This window comes from Lycium barbarum, chromosome 8 (assembly GCF_019175385.1).
Source record: "Lycium barbarum isolate Lr01 chromosome 8, ASM1917538v2, whole genome shotgun sequence".
Taxonomy (NCBI): Eukaryota; Viridiplantae; Streptophyta; class Magnoliopsida; order Solanales; family Solanaceae; genus Lycium; species Lycium barbarum.
The window spans coordinates 4,140,648-4,158,897 of record NC_083344.1 but is presented as its reverse complement, the minus strand read 5'-3'; the positions used below and the strand labels follow the sequence as shown (position 1 = coordinate 4,158,897).

The following is an 18,250-nucleotide window of genomic DNA, read 5'->3' as shown; positions in this document are numbered from 1 at the left end:
GACTCGCTGTAATTTTTACCGACAACAAAAATAGTCATATGACGTGTTTACAAAGAGACAGCATTTTGTATCATATAGTTAAAAATATATTAAAATTTTATTAAATTAAATTCTATAATAAAAGCAAAAAACCTATTTGGCTCCATAGATAAATATAGTAAATCATTCTTTTTCGGAAGGAAGTAGCTTCCTTTCGAATATTCTCTTTTAAGTTCCTATCTTTTATGTCTTAACCCCTTTAACTTCTCCCTCTATATATAACCAAACCCTCAATCATATCTTTTCCTAAATTAAACCTTTAAAACATACTTCATTTCATTGAAGCAAGAAAAAAAAAAGTCTGGAAATATCAGAATGAAGAGATTTACTGACCCGTTTGGTTACCTCAGCAGTGGCAGCGAACACAGCGCTGATAACGACGTCGTTTCGCCAAGCTTTTCAGGTCTCATTTTTGGTTACCCTGATGACGTGGAACATGATGATGGTAATAATAATAATAATTTTGATACTACTACTGAGCTAGACGAGCAAGTATTTAATGAATCAGTTGATGTTTCTGATGAAGAAGAAGAAGACATTTCGCACGTGATTCTTCATCAAAGCGATACAGATTTGTTTCGTAACGTGCTTTATTCACACGTTTACAAAGCGCTAGAAGTTTTTTCATGTTTGAAATCAACGAATAAATCGGTTTTACGAAGGAATGTAATGATTTTTTTAAGAGATTCAGGTTATAATGCAGCTATATGTAAAGCAAAATGGGAGAGTTCAGGTGGACTTACAGCTGGAAATTACGAATTCATCGACGTTGTGAAATCGGATCAAAAAACTCGTTACTTCATCGATTTAGATTTCGCATCTGAATTCGAGATCGCGAGACCGATGAAGTTTTACGAGAGGTTGTTAAAGTCTCTGCCGAATGTCTTTGTCGGACAAATCGAAGAATTAAAACTTATATTGAGGATAATGAGCAATGCCGCAAGGCGATCGTTGAAGAGTAGAGGATTACATATTCCTCCATGGAGGAAACACCGTTTCATGCAGAATAAATGGCTCGGTCCGTACAAACGGACGTCCAATCACGTCCCGTTAGGAAACACTACGGCGTTATTGTTGCCCCCGTTAAAGCAGGCAAACCCCGTCAAGTGTAGATCTGTTGGCTTTGATGCTGCCGTCAACGGTGGTTTTTGGTTGCCGGCGAGATGACTTAATTTTAATTATATTAGCATTAGGGGTTTTTTTTGTCGCTTTGTGTTAACAAAAGCATTGTCGTTTTGTTACCATTGTGAAAGAGAGAAAATGATTATCCTACATTGCGTAACGAGGCAAATCCTGATTCTATCAAAATTAAGAGCAAAGTTATATTTGGATCGAAAATATAACAAGGGTGTGTTTTAGGGCAGTATATTGATCGGTTCGAGTTTCAAAATTATCGGTTTAACTTATTAGTTATCGATTTGTAGACATGTTAAACCGTTAAAAACGGTTAATGGGTTATCAGTTAATCGGTTATTGTATGTTATCGGGTTCGGTTATCGGTTTAACCATTAAGATTTTACACAACAATAAAATGGTTTAACCACCGGTGATACCTGTTTGTCCGTCAACAATCAGTTATACTTGCTATTGCTCCCAAATAAACTATGGGATGGCAACCAAAGAAGCATTTGATTCAGCGGATATTATGAAGCACAGAATGGAACTTTGTTAGTACATAATTAGAAAATGAGGAGTATATACTGAGAGAATATTTCTTCCACCTCATCTATTAGATCAAATAATTATACGGATCTCTATTTTTCTTTTGTTTTAAAACTACTTCCTTTGAACATTGATATTAGACTCATACATATCCTAATATTGAATCAAGCAAGATACTTAAATGACAATTTAACTGAATACTTCTTTCCGGCTAGTCTGCTCTAGGCAACATATGAAATAATAATACGAGTATCACAGGATGATACTTAATATATATGAAAGGGTAGAAGTGTAATTAATTAAATTGTTATCGGGCTATTGGGTAACCCGTTAATAAAATTGGTCAACCTGCGACCCGGCCTAATAAGCCAATAATCCAAAAACACCACCCGGTATCCGAACCGGTAATCCATTAACCCGAACCATTAATCCAATAACCAAATAATCGGTTCGGGTTATTGGTTTAACCGTTAACATGCACAGCCCTAGTGTGTTTCATGCCGAATAAATGACTATGGACGTGGAATTTCATCCCGTTGGCGGCGAACGCTCTGTTGTTGTTGTCGCTGTCGTTGAAGTAGGCGCAGCCGCTGTCCTTTAGGTGTCAACTGAATAATCTATTCACTATGCAATAATTCACAAATCACAGGAGATTTTAAACTGCAGCGAGCTTCGACTAAGAAGGCTATTGATGAGGGGATTCAATCCCAAATCTTCCAAACAGCTCACCAAACCAACTCAACTCGGCAGTGGTGGACCCATGTGCAAATTTTGGGTGCTCCAGCACTCATTAAACTCAGGTACGGAGTGTATAGTTGTATAGAAAATATAAAGGAAACAGATATAAATAGTTAATAGAGCACCTCCGAACTCAAAATTTTTGGGTCCAGCACCCCAAAACTCAAAATTCTGGATCCGCCACTACAACCCGGGTTTAATAATCAATCTTAATTATATCTGCTTTTTTTTGTCGTTTTGGGTCAAATGTGAGGGATAAAATGAGTATCCAACATTGTGTAACGCGGCAAATACTCATTGTCTGCTTTTGTTTATTTTGGCAAAAGTTCCACGTGCTAACAGATCACGATCTTAGGACCGTTAGATGGTCAAATTTGATTGATCCAATGGTCACTATTTTATTTATTTATAATAATCACTATGATGGTGAAGTATATCTAATTGATTGATGGGCCAATGTAATAAATTATCTTATCCAGGGAACCCACAAAGAAGATATTGATGAGGTTGACGTGGCAGTATTATTTGAGAATCCTTTTTTTAATTTTTTTTATTTAATGCATGACTTTTAAATGTGATGCTTCTATAGTTTAAGGAACCGAAATAAATGAAAGTTTTAAATTTTGGGCACAAATTGGATAAGTCATACGCTCATACGTCATACTCGTAAGTCTGATTAAAAAAAAAAAAATCATAAGTGATCTGCTAACTTTAGACAGTAGAATACGACAATAAAGACGGATGCAAAATGTCAGAGTTAATTTCCCAGATGGTCATTTAAGTTTAAAAATATTCTACAAAAATTATTTTTATTTTACTTAGGATAATAAAGTCGCTTATGTATTACTATTTTCCTCAAAAAGTATGAAAACACTCAAAAGTTTCTTTCTCTCCTAATTGCATGTCACGTCATTAGAGCCTCATATTTTTGAAATAATAGATTTATTTAACTCATTAAATTCATAGTTTATATCCAATCAACTACGACCAGGTTAAAATATCATAAAGGAATAAACTAGCATGTAATCTAAATGAATTAGAATTAAAGATGAATTTTTTAAATCTATAGATAAGTTTTAAAATTAAAATATAAAAAAATTAAATTTGAGTTACTTTAGACCTTCAGTTCAATATATTGCTAGATATTAACATGACAAGTTAGAATATCTATAGCATAACATGAAATAAATTAAGAATATTTTATATTTCATATAAGATTAATATAATATTTCAAAATAAAAATAAGAATAATTATCTAATATTTTAAAACAAGTATTATAGTAATGAAAATTCTATACCTTTTGCATGAGAAATAAAAAAGACTTTGATGGTATGAAAATGGAAATGCCAAAAATTACACACTACATATATAAGAATAAATAACTAAAAATAAAGAGGAAAAATTTACACTAACTTTATTTTTTAAATATACAATTTAATTATTTTTTAAAAGTTAAACTGAAAGGAATGTAATTTATGTGTTATCTGTGTAATTCATTTAATGTGGAAAGAAAATGTAGTTTAATGTGAAAAAATATTTTCTATTTAAAAAAACTTGAATTTGAATAGAAATATTAAGTAACTTGAATTGTAGTTTAAATTGAAAGATAATATATTTGAATCGAGATTAAAAAAAAATAGATTTGAAAAAATGGCATAATAAAAAGTATGATTTGATTCTTTTGCCGCTTTTTAACCAGATCATATTTAATTGGATATAAAATATGAATTTGGTTAAATGAATTTAATGAGTTAAATATGTCTATTATTAAAATAAAAATGGGTTTCAGTGACATGGCATGCTAATTAGGAGAGAATGAGGATTTTGAGGTGTTTAGGTACTTTTTGAGAAAAATAGTGATACATGAGTGATCTTATTGTCCTAAATGAAACAAAAATACTTTTTGTAGGAAATCTCCTAAACTTGGGTGACCATCCAAGGAATTAACTCCAAAATGCAATAATGTACTGTGAAATAGGGACACCGATGTTTACACCAAATCAATTGATGCATGACATGTGTTTGAATATGTGCAACTCACTTGACCATGATTAATTAATGTATGTATTCACTTTACTAAATTACTTAAACTACGGTAAGTTATATTAATTTAATGTAATCACTCGATGTGAGTAAGAATTTGCCGTGAAATAGATGTATTCTCTTTTATAATAAGTACAATAGAACAGAGGCAAATCTAGAATGGGTCAAGTGAGTTGAGTTTTAAATAAATGGGTAGATTTGATTTAATCTTGAATTCACAACGTAGCAAGCTCAGAAAATGCCATATGACTGTTTTAAAGACTCAAACTTTACCCAGACTGGTTAGCCAAATAAAACGTCAAGGGTATTTTTAGGCCAAAAAACTAACGGAGGACATTTGTGAGCCGATTTCAGTACATTAGAGGTAATTTTTTTGGCAATTTTTTGATGTTAAAACCGCATTTATTCCTTGTTTGATTTTTTTTTTTTCCACTCGATGTCCAGCATTCATATTGGTGTTACAATTAATTCAAATTTGCACGGTACATGCAGAGACAAATCTTGACTTTCTAAAACATGGGTTCACCACTAAAAAAAAAAGGAGAAATTGTATTAAGTGAGAATTGTTTCTTAGTCCTCTAGATAAATAACTTAATCTTCAACCAAGTGCACAATTATCCTTCTTATAGTATGAGTTCTAACAGATAATATTATACTAATTTAAAAAAATATATAAATAAAATCTTAATTTTATAGAGAGATCATGAATTCACGAGCCCCAGAATTAGCACACAAATTCACCTCGGGGTACATGACATACAAAAAGAAAAATTGCTTCGTATCAAGATTTTATTTTTCATATTTAGGGTTTACATTTAAATCTCTGGTTAAATTTCCTCTTTTTATTTTTTATTTTTTTTATACTAATCCCATTACAATCTTTAGTGATTATTTGGTTGAACTGTTGTTGCTAATATAGTTAGGTTCATGTCACTTCTATATGACAGCCATGTGGGCATTGATTTTAAAAAGAGTGGTACTGGTGATTTTAATTGGATAATGTTTTTAATCTTTCAAGATATTAGATATCTTGATAAGGCTATGTCTATTTGTCCTTTGAGTGGAGTAATTGGCTCTTGGCTATTAGTTGGCTGACCTTTTCTTGTAATTTTTAGGGCTATTGTAGTAAGTCGAAGTGACCTTTTCAGGGTGATATTCTGATGCTTTAATTTTCTTTTATAAATCATGTCCTATTCAATATTTAGTGATTTGACTAAGTCAGGTTCATGTCTAATGGTGACTATTAAAAGAGGAAGACACTCTATCTACAAGACCTATATTTATGTTTTAAAAAATTATTTATTATATACAAATAATTTATCATGAACCCATTATACAAGAAGAATTGTGATTAAGAATCCGTTAGCTAAAATTCTGACTCTGCATTTAAATTCAAACCCAAAACTTTAAGTTTAAGGATAAGGAAATCTTACCCAATCTCACCTTTAAATTGTGTAATTTTAAAGCGATTTCGTAGTCCGAGTTAATTATTCAGTATTTAACGCTCATTAGTCTGATTAATTTAGATCGGTGTCGAATATATAGTAAAAAGGATAAACACTCTACGTTAAAAAATTCTCTATAACTAAAATTCAATTGTCAGACATTTAATTAAAATCTCAATCATCTTATTGCTCCTTAGCGATTAACAAGATATCTTTTCACTTTTAATAATTCAGAACAAAATTTAATGGAGAATTGTACATAGATGGATTGATTTCTCATCTGGGAAAAGCTTGTAGATAGGAACATACAAAAAGCTTACAGTGCCAAAAGTAATACTCTCCCCCTTTCAATTTATTTGTTTGGTTTTGATTAGGCATTGAGTTTAAGAAAAGTAAAAAAAATATTTGAATCTTGTGGTGTTGGATTAGAGATATGTGAAATGTACCAAAATATTTTTTAATCTCGTAATCTTATACATGTGAAAAGTTAAAATTAAAAAATTACTAAAAAAAAAACCTTTTTAATCAACTAAAAAGGAAAGTAATACAAACAACTTGAACTGAGGGTGTATAAATTTGACAATTTTCCCTGTTCTGTTGCATTTTCATTTTCTCCACTGTGGCATATCAAACAAACTGCTACTCCATTTTGGTATTTTTCTAGTTTACTGAATAGATACGAATCCATAAAATATAATTATCTAATTTTATATTAAAATATAGTTTGAATAGAAAACATAAAAATGTATTTGCATTTGCTGCTGGTTCTAATTAAATATACATTGACCTTGTCACAACCCATCCTTCCATCTCTCCAAAAATAGAATATAAAAGAGATTGTTTGTCAAAGAAATATCCTTAGGTTTAAAGTATATTATATATAGCTCATTCTTATAACTATTAGTTACTCTCTATTTTGTCAAGCGACACCCCTTCGCCGGAAAATTACATTATATAGGTATGTGAAATTCTGATTTTATACATATATGTATTACTATTGACACCTCTTGTAATAAGTTGAGGGCTTAGCTGAGTAGTTGAGCGGTGTTAGAGGTTTAAGCTAACAAGGTTGCGTGTTCGATCGATCCCAGTTGATGACATGCTTACCTTTTTTTACTTCAGTCTTGGCCTTTTAAAAAAAAAACATTTTGACACCTCTTAATAAATTTTCTGGCTCCGCCACTGATTCTATGATGGATTAGATACAACAATAATTATCGATTAGGGCTCCATTAGGGTTGGACAAACTTAAAAATGCTCATATTTGTATGTGAATTTGGTGACAAGAAACTCTTACTTAAAAGTACTTAATATTGAAATATATTGAATTCAAATTAGAGCTATCAAAAAGGGATGTCGGGCTGAATTTAGACATCAAATTTGGTTGAGATACTCTAGCTGCCCCAATTTATGTTTCTATCTTTCTTTTTTCGTCGGTTCAAAAAATGACACATTTCTATATGTAGTAAATAATTTAACTTTAAACTTTTTATTTTACCCTTATGAGAGCCACACAAATATATATGACTTATTTCAAACCACAAGTTTCAAAAAAATTCCATCCATTCTTAAACTCCAAACTCAGTTAAACACGTGAGCCAAGCTAGTATTTACGATGAATCCCCTCGTTAAGTAGTCATGCATTATGATCGGAACACCCAATTCTCTTATAAATTGGGAAGGAGAAAGTAATAAAAAAGCGGTCAACATGATCATTTGGACTAAATTAGTTGAATCAAGATGAGCTAAACAATGAGGCATAATCAAACCCACCCAACTTTTAGTTTCTTAGTTTTCTTATAATTTGATTAAATTATCTAAAAAAAATCTTCTTATTATGACTATATATAACATAACCAAAAAAAAAAAACATAATTTCTCATGGGTTAACATAAACTAGCAAAATGAATCCAATTTTTAGATGAACTGAATTAGATAGGTCAAAACGGGTTAAGTTGACAACGATTCACCCAAACTTGAACGAGTTAGGCAAGCCATATTTTTATGAGTTAACTTTGCCAATATAATTCAAATAGAACATAATAGTTAATTAACGATTCATACTTTCGATCCCAAACTAACAGTTTGAAGTGGATCGACATCAACAAGATGAGCGCCTTCTGCATTGACAGAATGAGATGAAATCACAGCTTTTAAATATTTTCAGGCATCAAACAGGCAGTTTACTGTATTTCTACTTGATTTCAAATGTTTCAAGTCCAAAAAAAAAAAAAAAAAAAAAAAAGACTTTGCTCATGTACCCAGTACCCTCACTTAGAAGTTCACAATCTAATTTACAACAAATGCAGCTCATTTCACCAGTCCTGCAACTGAATCAGGAAACAAAAGGGACAACGAGTCGAAAGCACATCCCGTATGCCCATGTTTTTATCATAGTTTACAACATAGGCAAATTCAAGATCTAGAATCAGTGAATTCAGAATTAGTTTATCACATGATATGTACGCATGTATTTTCTTTTTGCATATGTATGCATATACTTCAACCTAAAAGACGGAACACGTCTTAGATCCGCCACAAGTTTTACAAACATGTGTGCAATATCCTAGTTCACAACGAGACTTGGTCCATGCCCCTTGTTATCTTCATAGTTGTTTGAAAACGATAAATTTTCTCGAATACCATCTGCAAGTTTCAGGGCCTCGTCTGTCTTCAGCGAACATCTAGTCAAGCTCTGTAAACATTCAATTTTATCAACTACTGTCTAACAACAGTTTTGTTTTTAAAAAAACTAACAACCATAAATGAGGAACTTGAAAGGAAATTACTACCTCAGAAGTCCATAGGCAATCACTTGTTTTACGTGGAATTATATGAAGATGGGTCTGAACTTGCCATGCCAAAAATAAATCATCATAAGTATAAGCATTCCTAAGTAGATACTAGCTATTAGAGCAAAAGCACACAAAAGAAGCTGCTTGGGTCGATACTGGAACCAAACTAAAATGCTTGCAAGTTTGGGATCATACGTGATATATAACCTGGCCAGCAGCAGCCCCATTGTTAACTAACAGGTTGAATGAATCTGCACATTTCAAATTTTCGTTAGTAAAATCATACCATGATTATGAAATTTGGGCACGGGAATTTTTTTTTTGGGGGGGGGGGGGGGGGGGGGGGTGACGGGACATAGTTGGCATGGTAAAGCAAATCACATGTTGGTACTAACATATGATAATATGATATTGATGGACACATTTCAGTAAAGTACAACGGCGATAAATTTAAACTTAGTAAAGTTTGTTGTGGCAAGTCAAGAACAATTCGTAGTTAAAACTTCAAGGAGAAACCAAGGAACTAGATATTTTATAAAAAAAAATCGGATCAAAGAAATCATGTGTTCTCATCTTTGCTTTGAATCCTCTCCTCCTATTTTCCTTTCACTTCTTCCTCTCAAGATACTGAACCAATCTTCTTTGATAAAGGCACATAAATGTGTTTAGTAAAAGAGTTAGGTTAGCCATCAGTCCACCACCAAGGTGACAACTAGACTAATGGTGGGGAAGTTTTTTCTTTTGAGATTTAAAAAAAAAAAAAAACACTAGTGTTGCTTGTGCCACCACTAATACAATTCCTACCCCTAACCATTTCAATCATCTCACTACTATTTTCTGCAATATGCGGCCAAAAGTTGGTGAATTAATACATATCTTCAACACTTAAAAGGCTTAAGCATTTCTTAGCATAGTTGGTTGATGCTTAATTGTTGATGTCAACAATCCGTATCTGAGGGATTACCAAACAGGAAGAAAATTAATTGTCATGGCGATCATTTTGTAAACGCCTTCTCTCCTCTGCTTGCACAACCGCTACCTCGAGGTTCTCTACTCCTTCCACTTATTCTCTTTTAAACTCAAGAGCTTACTCCAAATAACACAAAAGGGGAGAGATCTTATACGTCTTGTAAGCATATACGATCAGACCTTTATATAACAACTAATCCTACATAACAACATTTCACTATAACAATCATGTTTTCTACGGAACCAATCTTTCCTGTTATGTTATATTATACGTATGTTCTTTCCTGCATTAACTACGTTTCGTTTGAGGCGAGGGTCTATCAGAAACAGACTTTCTACCCCGCAAAGGTAGAGCTATGGTTTGCGTACATCATACCCTCCCCATAGCCCAGGGATTACACTGGGTATGTTGTTGTTGTTATACTATATGTTCCTTATAACAGCATTTTGCTATAGCAGCAAAAAAATATCCGACAGTTGTTACATAGGGGTTTGACTATAGCTTATACACAAGGGTTCAGTATCCAAATAAACTGCACCATTTTGAGAAAAGAACCCTATTTTTCATAATTGCTTGGTTACCACTTAAACTCACAAAACACAAAGGACCTGATAGCAGATATCACGATAACAGAACTACTAGCAGCACAAACAATACAGTTAAAGAAACATACATATGTTTCCCTAAAGGGATCAAAGAGGAGAAAGAAAAATAATATACATATGGTATAAAGCAAAGCAAGCATGATTTGTCATCAAGAAAAAATTAACATACCACAACCAGTGGCTTTCATGACTGCACTGCTGATCAAAGGCACTTTTGAACACATGGCAGCAATAACCTGCAATTAAGTGCAAAGTGTTCTCATCAGGAAACATGTAGACTGGAGTCCGGTAAATTCAAAGAGATAAAGCAAATATTTAACCATGTTGTGAAAGCAGACGAGTAGCTGGGATTTTTAATTAAAGCAACCTAAAAGGTAGTATCCGTCCCAATTTATATAAAGGTGTTTGACTGGGCACAAAATTTAAGAAAAAAAAACAAAGACTTTTGAAACTCGTGGTCTAAAACAAGCCTGAGATATTTCTAGCTATAAATATTTTCATTAACGGTATAATAAGAAGTTTAAAATCAATTACTAAATATAGAAAGATATCATTTTTTGGGATTAACTAAAAAGTAAAGAGTATCACATAAAACAGGGCGAAGGTAATAACATCTTTCATCAGATTGTAATAATGTAAATCTTATTTCGAAAGAATATAATTCTGAATGACTTTAGCTAATGACTATAAGACTTTCAAAGCAAGCAGAAAAAATGGCATGCATGTCAGTTTTCAGGTTTTAAATGGTAAAACACAACCAACTCCTCAGGTACACAATGTATGGTCCTAATTCAAGGGCAGAAACAGCTCAAACCACACTTAGGTTTTAGAACTTATTAATGTAGTCGTGAAAGCAGGAATAAGTCCAGTCAACAGGACAAGATGATTGTATTATAAAAGGTACAAGACTTGCCAATATAAGACGGTATTGAGAATGTACTGACAAATTATGTAGCAGATTCTAGTAGAACACTGGAAGCATCTTAACACAGACACTGAGCGGGAAAAGAATCATATCACTTTGGCTCATGCATTGGGCAGGGTACATGATGAAAATGACCTTTGAAATTCCAGTTACTTTTTCCTTTTCAAATCTTGATCCTGATCAATTGGTTCTTTGTTGACTTAAAGGAGAAAATGACAAAATGGTCTTGTATTTTGAGAGTAGGTTCGAGATAGTACCTTAAGTATGCACTTAACTATTTTGATCTTTTGAGTTTGTCAAAAGTTGACAGTTTTAGTCTCCGCAAATATTTATCGAGTTTTATTCTCCGCAGATATTTACCGAGCTCTGTCTGTTAAGTTTGTCAAAAATAGTGGACATCTTTTTAACTACAAAAATAACAAGAAAGTCTCATCAAATCCTAAATATGCAACACAACTAGACACTAGAAAGATATTAAAAAAAAAAAAAAAAAAAATAACCTCAAAAAGCTACACCGGACTCTAGAAATTAATTAAAAATAACAGAAACTACAAAAAATGTACCTCTAAATGTGAGTTCCCGCTAATTTTCCTTTTTTTCACAGTTCTCGTCAAATCTAACAGACAGATTTGACTAAATATTTGATGGAGACTAAAAGTGTTAACTTTTAGCAAACTAAAGGACCAAAACTGTTAAGTGCATACTTAAGGGACTATTTTGAACCTACCCTCAAACATAAAGGACCATTCTTATCATTTTCTCTCTCAAAGAATCACATTAGTACATGGGCTAAAGGAACAGAAAGATCAGGCTGTGCAGGAGAAAGGGAAGAAGTAACAACAGTATGCGCTAAGATATCCAATTAAGCCAAGCATTAAGGTATATGACCTATGAAGAAAACAACTTACTGATGGTGGAGTTTCTTGCAAAGAAGAAAAATGAGACTTTGGGATGACAAGTGAGTGCCTGCATGGAAAAGATATGGACATTATTGGACTATATACATTCATACAAAAGATAATAAGGTTAATCACGCTTTTTCCAGCTATGCTTATTCGGTGAACCAAGATGAATAAAACAAACTATGGATTGAAATATATACATGAAGCTTGCTTCTCAGCGGAAGTTCCTCAAAATATAAGTCCAGTCAGCTATTATTTGACCCATGTGAATAAATCATCTTTAATTAGGATACATACGAAAATAGAACTCAGCATACGTAAACCATTCCATTTATCAGAAAAGGGTAAAATGGTTCAAGAACATGTGCGATCATATTTGCAGGTCAGATTTCAGCAAACACACCAAAACAGATCAACTAAGGGTGTGTTTGGTATGAAGGAAAATGTTTTCTTGGAAAGTATTTTTCAGGAAAATAAGAAGTTTTCTTACTTATTTTCTAGTGTTTGGTAAGAAGCAAAAAATATTCTCTCAAAAACTTTTGTATATAATCTATTCAAACACTATAGGGTGGGGCGGGGTAGGGGAGTATGGTGGTGGAGATGGGGGCAATGGAAGGTGGGGTGGGGGTGGGGAGGAGACAATTAGCGTGGAATGCTACTCAAGAAACTTGTTTTCCCTTCTTCCCACTAGAAAAGTCATTTTCCTCATTTTTAAGGAACTTATATTTCTAGAGAATTTTTTTTTCAAAATTTTGACCAACCAAACATAAAAAAATTGAAAAACATTTTCTGGAAAATGTTTTCCTCCATACGGAACACACCCTAAGTTGAAATGATGCATCTGCTGTCAAAAAATAAAGATCTTCCAATGTCAAAATAGCACAAATATATTCAAAAGATGCTGAAAAAGATAATGGTTGCAAGAAGATACCTTACCCAAAACACAATGGGTTTGCGTCCAAAATGCAAAGGCATACATCATCTTCATAGACCTGTAGTTAAATCAAACTGCACCAAGAATTAGAAAGGTAGCAACAAACAGAGACACTGTTTCACATCATTTACCCTTCTATCTCTACCCTTTGAAAATCACAGAGTAAAGCAAATTTGTTCTTCTGGCAAAGAATACAAAAACAGAGAGAAATGGACATGACAGCAATATATCTGTAGTAAATAATTTTTTTGTTACCCTGTCCGACCCAATTTATATGAAGGTGTTTGACTGGGCACGAAATTTAAGAATAAAAAGAAGATTTTTGAAACTTGTGGTCCAAAATGAATCATAGATGTTTGTATGGCTATAAATCATCTTAGGGTAAAATGGGAACTTTAAAGTTAAATTGTTACTGTCATTCTTTTTGGGACTACTTAAAAAGAAAAGAGTGTAACATAACTGGGGAAAAAAGGGAGTATTGTCTACCTTTCGACAATTCATTTGCAAGTACAGAATGTATAAGAAGAAAAAATTGGAAGAGCCCGGAACCATTTCAACTCCCTTTTTTTAAAGACATCATGGTATCGGACTATCGGAGCCAGCTTGCGTACTCCTGAGATAAAGGGTAAGTTACGTGCTCTTCCACTAACTTAAGGGTACCTATTACATTCTACAAGATATCGGGCAACTCTGCCCTACAAGTGTTAGGTAGAGGGGGAAAATTCACTTAGTACCGCCTCAACTGGAATTCAAACCTTGATGCCAAGGTCGTTACTCCAACTCATTGATTGTTAGGCCCTCCCATTGGGGCATCCAGTACAATTATTTTTCATGAGTCAATCAGTAGCTATCATTGTAATTACGTCTCTCACAAAATGTCTGCAACTTTTATCACAATCAAATTCTGTTCTTAGACATCAGACCAAATCAAGTTTTGATAACTAAATTCAACAGGTAAGAAGATAATGAACATATTGTGCTTTGTCAGTACTTATACTCCCTTCGTCCCAATTTACGTGGACGCTCTTTACCTTTTCGTCAATTCCAAAAAGAATTACACCTTTCTATATTCAGTAACAATTTGACTTTAAACTTCCCATTTTACCCTTAATGAGATGATTTATGGTCACTTATGGCTTATTTTGCACCACAAATTTCAAAAGTATGTCTTTCATTCTTTAACTCTGTGGCCAGTCTAAGACCTTCCCATAAATTGGGACAGAGCGTAGAGTAATACAAGATTTCAAAATCATGAGTTAGTAACTCTGAAGAAAATCTAGCTTGTGAAACTTGTCTTTCCGCCTATCAAGTTGTTTCCTTTAAGCATAACTCTTGGTGCAACAAAATGGACCTTTGAGCCCAACATATCCTAAAAGTTTGCTCAAGAAATGAGGATTATCCAGGATCATAAAAGGAAACAACAACTCATTCCATTAACCAATGTGGGATACTCCAACAACCCCTTTTGCCCCCATGCTCATGAAGATGGAAATCTAAAATGTGAGTAACATAACATGGTGCCGCAACATTAGGAAATACAAAAATAGGGTGGGTTCAATTTGAATACCATATAAAGAAAATGGATATTGAGCTTAGCTTAACCCTAAAAGTTAGCTTAAGAAGTGAAAGATTGTCCAAAACCATATAACGAGATAACAACTCATTCTATCAACCAATATAGGATACTCTAACACTTGCCCCACCTACGGGGTGGATAACTCCAACAACAATGAAACTTGGAGAAGAGCTAATTGGCCAACTAATAATTTTCACCATTTAAACATGTTTCTTTCTGTTTTTCCTGATAACCATGGTGTCTGGTTTAACTTACGCGCACCTCGACTCAACTAATTCCACAGGAACCTACTACTTTCCACCAACATAGGTACCGGGTGACTTTGTCCACCAAGGCTTCGACAACTGATATAAACGAGTTCTTTAGGTATCTCATTCTAATTTAGCTAAGAAATTCTTTCAGGAGACAACCTAATTTAGAAACAATCATGTTAGTCCCAATGTACCTAAAATGAGTATAATATACCCAATTATCTCTGCCTGTGGATGTAGGTCGATTGACCGAACCACGTTAAACTATTCTTCTTTTGTATTCAGTGTACTATAGTTAATAACAACTTACAAAATTGAAGGTGGGTTTTGTTTCAAAAACTGAAAAATCTATTTTTTACTTAAGAAAATACCTCATAATAAGATTATGTCAACTGAAAAAATATCCAATTCACCGATATGAGAAAATCTGCTAGAAGAGCTGCAGTTGAAGGCCTAAATGTGATAAATAAATAAAAAGACTGTATATTTTTATGGATAACAAACAAAATTAAAGGTGGGGTTTGTTTCAAAAAATTTGGAAAACTATTTTTAACTTAAGTGAACTGAAAAAATAATAATATACAATTGACCCAAATTGTTTAGTTTCAAACTAATTAAAGATAGGTACTAATTAACTCAAATGAGAAAACCCACTGTTCTAGCTTCTACTCATTAACAAGTGTATTTTCTATACGTAATGTCCAAATGTGGTAAAAACTGAAATTTAGTACTATTTTTTTCCTTAAAAGGATTGCTCATTATAAGATTATGAGCCTGTTTGGATAGGCTTATTTTAAACCGCTTATAAACTGCAAACAACTTATAAGCTAAAAAAAAATAAGTTGGGATAACCAACTTATTTTGCGTGGCTTATAAACAGCTGGCTCAATTATTTTTTTGAATTTATTTTAAACACAAAATGACTTTAAGCTGGTCAGTCAAATACTAAAAAAATTAAAAACAACTTATAAGTAACTTATAAGTCAATCCAAACGGGCTCTATGACAACTGACAAACAATAAAAATTGACCCAAATCAAGTGAAATTTCTATGTTATGTATGGTCTAAATTTGAGTAAAAAGGGACAGTCCATTTAAGGCAGGTGCTTGGCCTTATATGATCTTTAGACCCCCCATAAGTTAAATATGGATAACATACAACATTGAAGGTGGGTTTTGGGAAAAAAAAATATATATAGTTTTAACTTAAGAGGATTCTTTATAATAAGATTATGTGAATTGACCCAAATGAGAAAAGCCGCTAAAAAAAGACAGTACCTTTAAGGAAGGTGATTTGCCTCGAACAATTAGACAAAAAACACAACCAATTTCTTGATTATCTTCTTCATTTGTGGTTGAGCTACAATTGAAAGGTGTCAATTGAGAAGAAGAGGAACAATGAGTGGGAAAATGAGAAGAGATAAGAGAAAGACGACGCAGTGCAATTGCAGTTGCCTCCATTAAATTAATTTGAAGAAGAAAGTATTAGAGTGGAAATGTGTAGCCATTTTGATTTTTGTTTAAATGGTTCAAATGGTATTTCAGGAACACGACAAAAGAGGCAAGGGACCTATTGCCACGCACTTAGTGGTCGTTTGGTGCATGGCCAAAATTATCCCGGGATTAATTATCCCGGGATTATAATCTCGGGATTGATTTATCCTATATCTTGAGACTATTTTATACCATCTATCCCAGGATAAGTGTTATAAGAAAGTATATCTCAGCTTATACCATGGGAAGCATTTTATACTTTGTTTGGTACAAGGTATAAACTTATTCCAAGATAAATTTATACCTTCTATCAAACATGGTATAAAAAATTAGTGCTGGGATATCCCAGCTTATACCATGCACCAAACAACCCTGCGCGAATTAAATTGTCTCGGTATTACAGTTCTGGGATTATTATTCATCCCACCTAAAAAGTGGTATAAAATAATATCAAATTTGGTGGGATAAAATGGGTTATCCAAGATTAAATTTGGAATACAATTTATATCTTGTTTGATTGAAGGATAAATTTATAACTTCAATCAAACAAGGTATAAATTTTATCTTAAAATTAATTTTGAAATAACCCGCCTTATCCTGTGTACCAAACGACCCTATGGATCCGTCTTATCCACACTTTGTAAGGTTGCGGATGTACACTTTGTCCATTTGGACTACAATATTGTTAAAAATACTCTCCGTTAATAGTTTGGTTTAAAAATGTTCCTATGGTTTATAGTTTGATCTAAACATATTTCTATTATTACTTAATTGGGTCAAAATACCCTTTTTCTAATATTCTTTTCTCTTTTAAACACATTTCTTATTTTTATAAAAATATTGTTTTTGAAAAACCCTTTTCTTGTTTCTTTTCTTTTAAAAATTTCTATAAAACTAATTAAAAAGGAAACTAATCCTTTTTTTTTAATCATTTTATCAATTAAAATAGAATAATCTGATGTATTTTTTTAACTGATAATATGGGTCATCTAATTATAGTAACCGCATCATTAATTTAAGGCCGGTGCTTGCCATTACTTGGTTCAAATGGGATTGGAGGAAGACGACAAAGAGGTGGCAAGGTGGGGCCTATTTAGTGGTTGGCTCCGCCTTATCCACGCTTACACTCTCTCTTGTCCATTCCGACCACAAACTTTTTTTCTTTAACAGCAATTGGTTTTAGATGTCGGGCCAATTTGACCAGGGGCGGAGCTAGATAGGCTCTAGGGTTCATCCGAACTCTTTCGGTTAAAAATTATAAGGTATATATAAGGTTAAAATTATTTTCTTATGTATATATAATAGATGTTGAATCTCTTGCCTACTTCATATTTTTGAACCTCGTTAGTAAAAAATTCTGACTCCGCCACTGCATTTGACCATGAAAATTTTTCTTCTTTTTTTTTTAAATTATTTCACTTTATTTGGAAATCAACGTTTGGCCATGAAAATTTCAAATATAACTTAAAGTTGTATTTGAAATTTGAAAAATAACTAAAACCTTGTTTTCACTTTCAATATATTCAAGCAATCAAATATTCTTTGCAAAAGCTATAACCAAACACAACTTCATCTTCAACTACAACTCCAAAATTCCAAGTAAAGTGAAAGATATTTGGTTTTCATGGCCAAACGCATACTTAGATTAATTTGATTGTGTATAATTGTAGTATTTAATGGAAATACTCTTTCCATCTCAAAATATTTGTCGTTTTATTTATCCAAGATAAAATTAAGTAGTTTTCTCACATTTTACCTTTATATTAATTACATTAATGGGCTGATTTTGTGAGTTCACATACCAACATTGAAGAGGTTTCATCATTAATGGAGTAAATAATTATTGATGAGAGAGAAGATGAAATATGTTA

The 18,250-nt window shown here is 32.8% G+C and overlaps 2 protein-coding genes across 2 annotated transcripts; one reads left to right on the top strand and one right to left on the bottom strand.

Moving 5' to 3' along the window:
* Positions 1-214: 214 nt before the first annotated feature.
* LOC132604946 (uncharacterized) lies at positions 215-1,402 on the top strand. Its single transcript, XM_060318298.1, has one exon. The coding sequence runs from the start codon at positions 355-357 to the stop codon at positions 1,204-1,206; it is 852 nt and encodes a 283-aa protein (XP_060174281.1). The 5' UTR covers positions 215-354; the 3' UTR covers positions 1,207-1,402.
* A 6,819-nt stretch (positions 1,403-8,221) lies between these two features.
* Positions 8,222-16,409, bottom strand: LOC132605757 (adenylylsulfatase HINT3). The gene is made up of 7 exons (XM_060318987.1): positions 16,164-16,409; positions 13,062-13,117; positions 12,132-12,189; positions 10,468-10,534; positions 8,919-8,974; positions 8,721-8,774; positions 8,222-8,623 (listed from the first exon to the last, which is right to left on the bottom strand). The coding sequence occupies exons 1-7, from the start codon at positions 16,344-16,346 to the stop codon at positions 8,495-8,497; spliced, it is 603 nt and encodes a 200-aa protein (XP_060174970.1). The 5' UTR covers positions 16,347-16,409; the 3' UTR covers positions 8,222-8,494.
* Positions 16,410-18,250: the final 1,841 nt, after the last annotated feature.

What these genes read in the sequence shown, in the direction of transcription:
- LOC132604946 (XM_060318298.1), top strand. Translation starts at nt 355, where the DNA reads ATGAAGAGATTTACTGACCCGTTTGGTTACCTCAGCAGTGGCAGCGAA.
- LOC132605757 (XM_060318987.1), bottom strand. Translation starts at nt 16,346, where the DNA reads ATGGAGGCAACTGCAATTGCACTGCGTCGTCTTTCTCTTATCTCTTCT. An exon ending in CATGAAAGCCACTGGTTGTG is followed by an intron (nt 8,975 to 10,467) that starts GTATGTTAATTT and finishes TGAAATGTGCAG; the next exon opens with ATTCATTCAACCTGTTAGTT. An exon ending in CTGGCCAGGTTATATATCAC is followed by an intron (nt 8,775 to 8,918) that starts GTATGATCCCAA and finishes TGGCAAGTTCAG; the next exon opens with ACCCATCTTCATATAATTCC.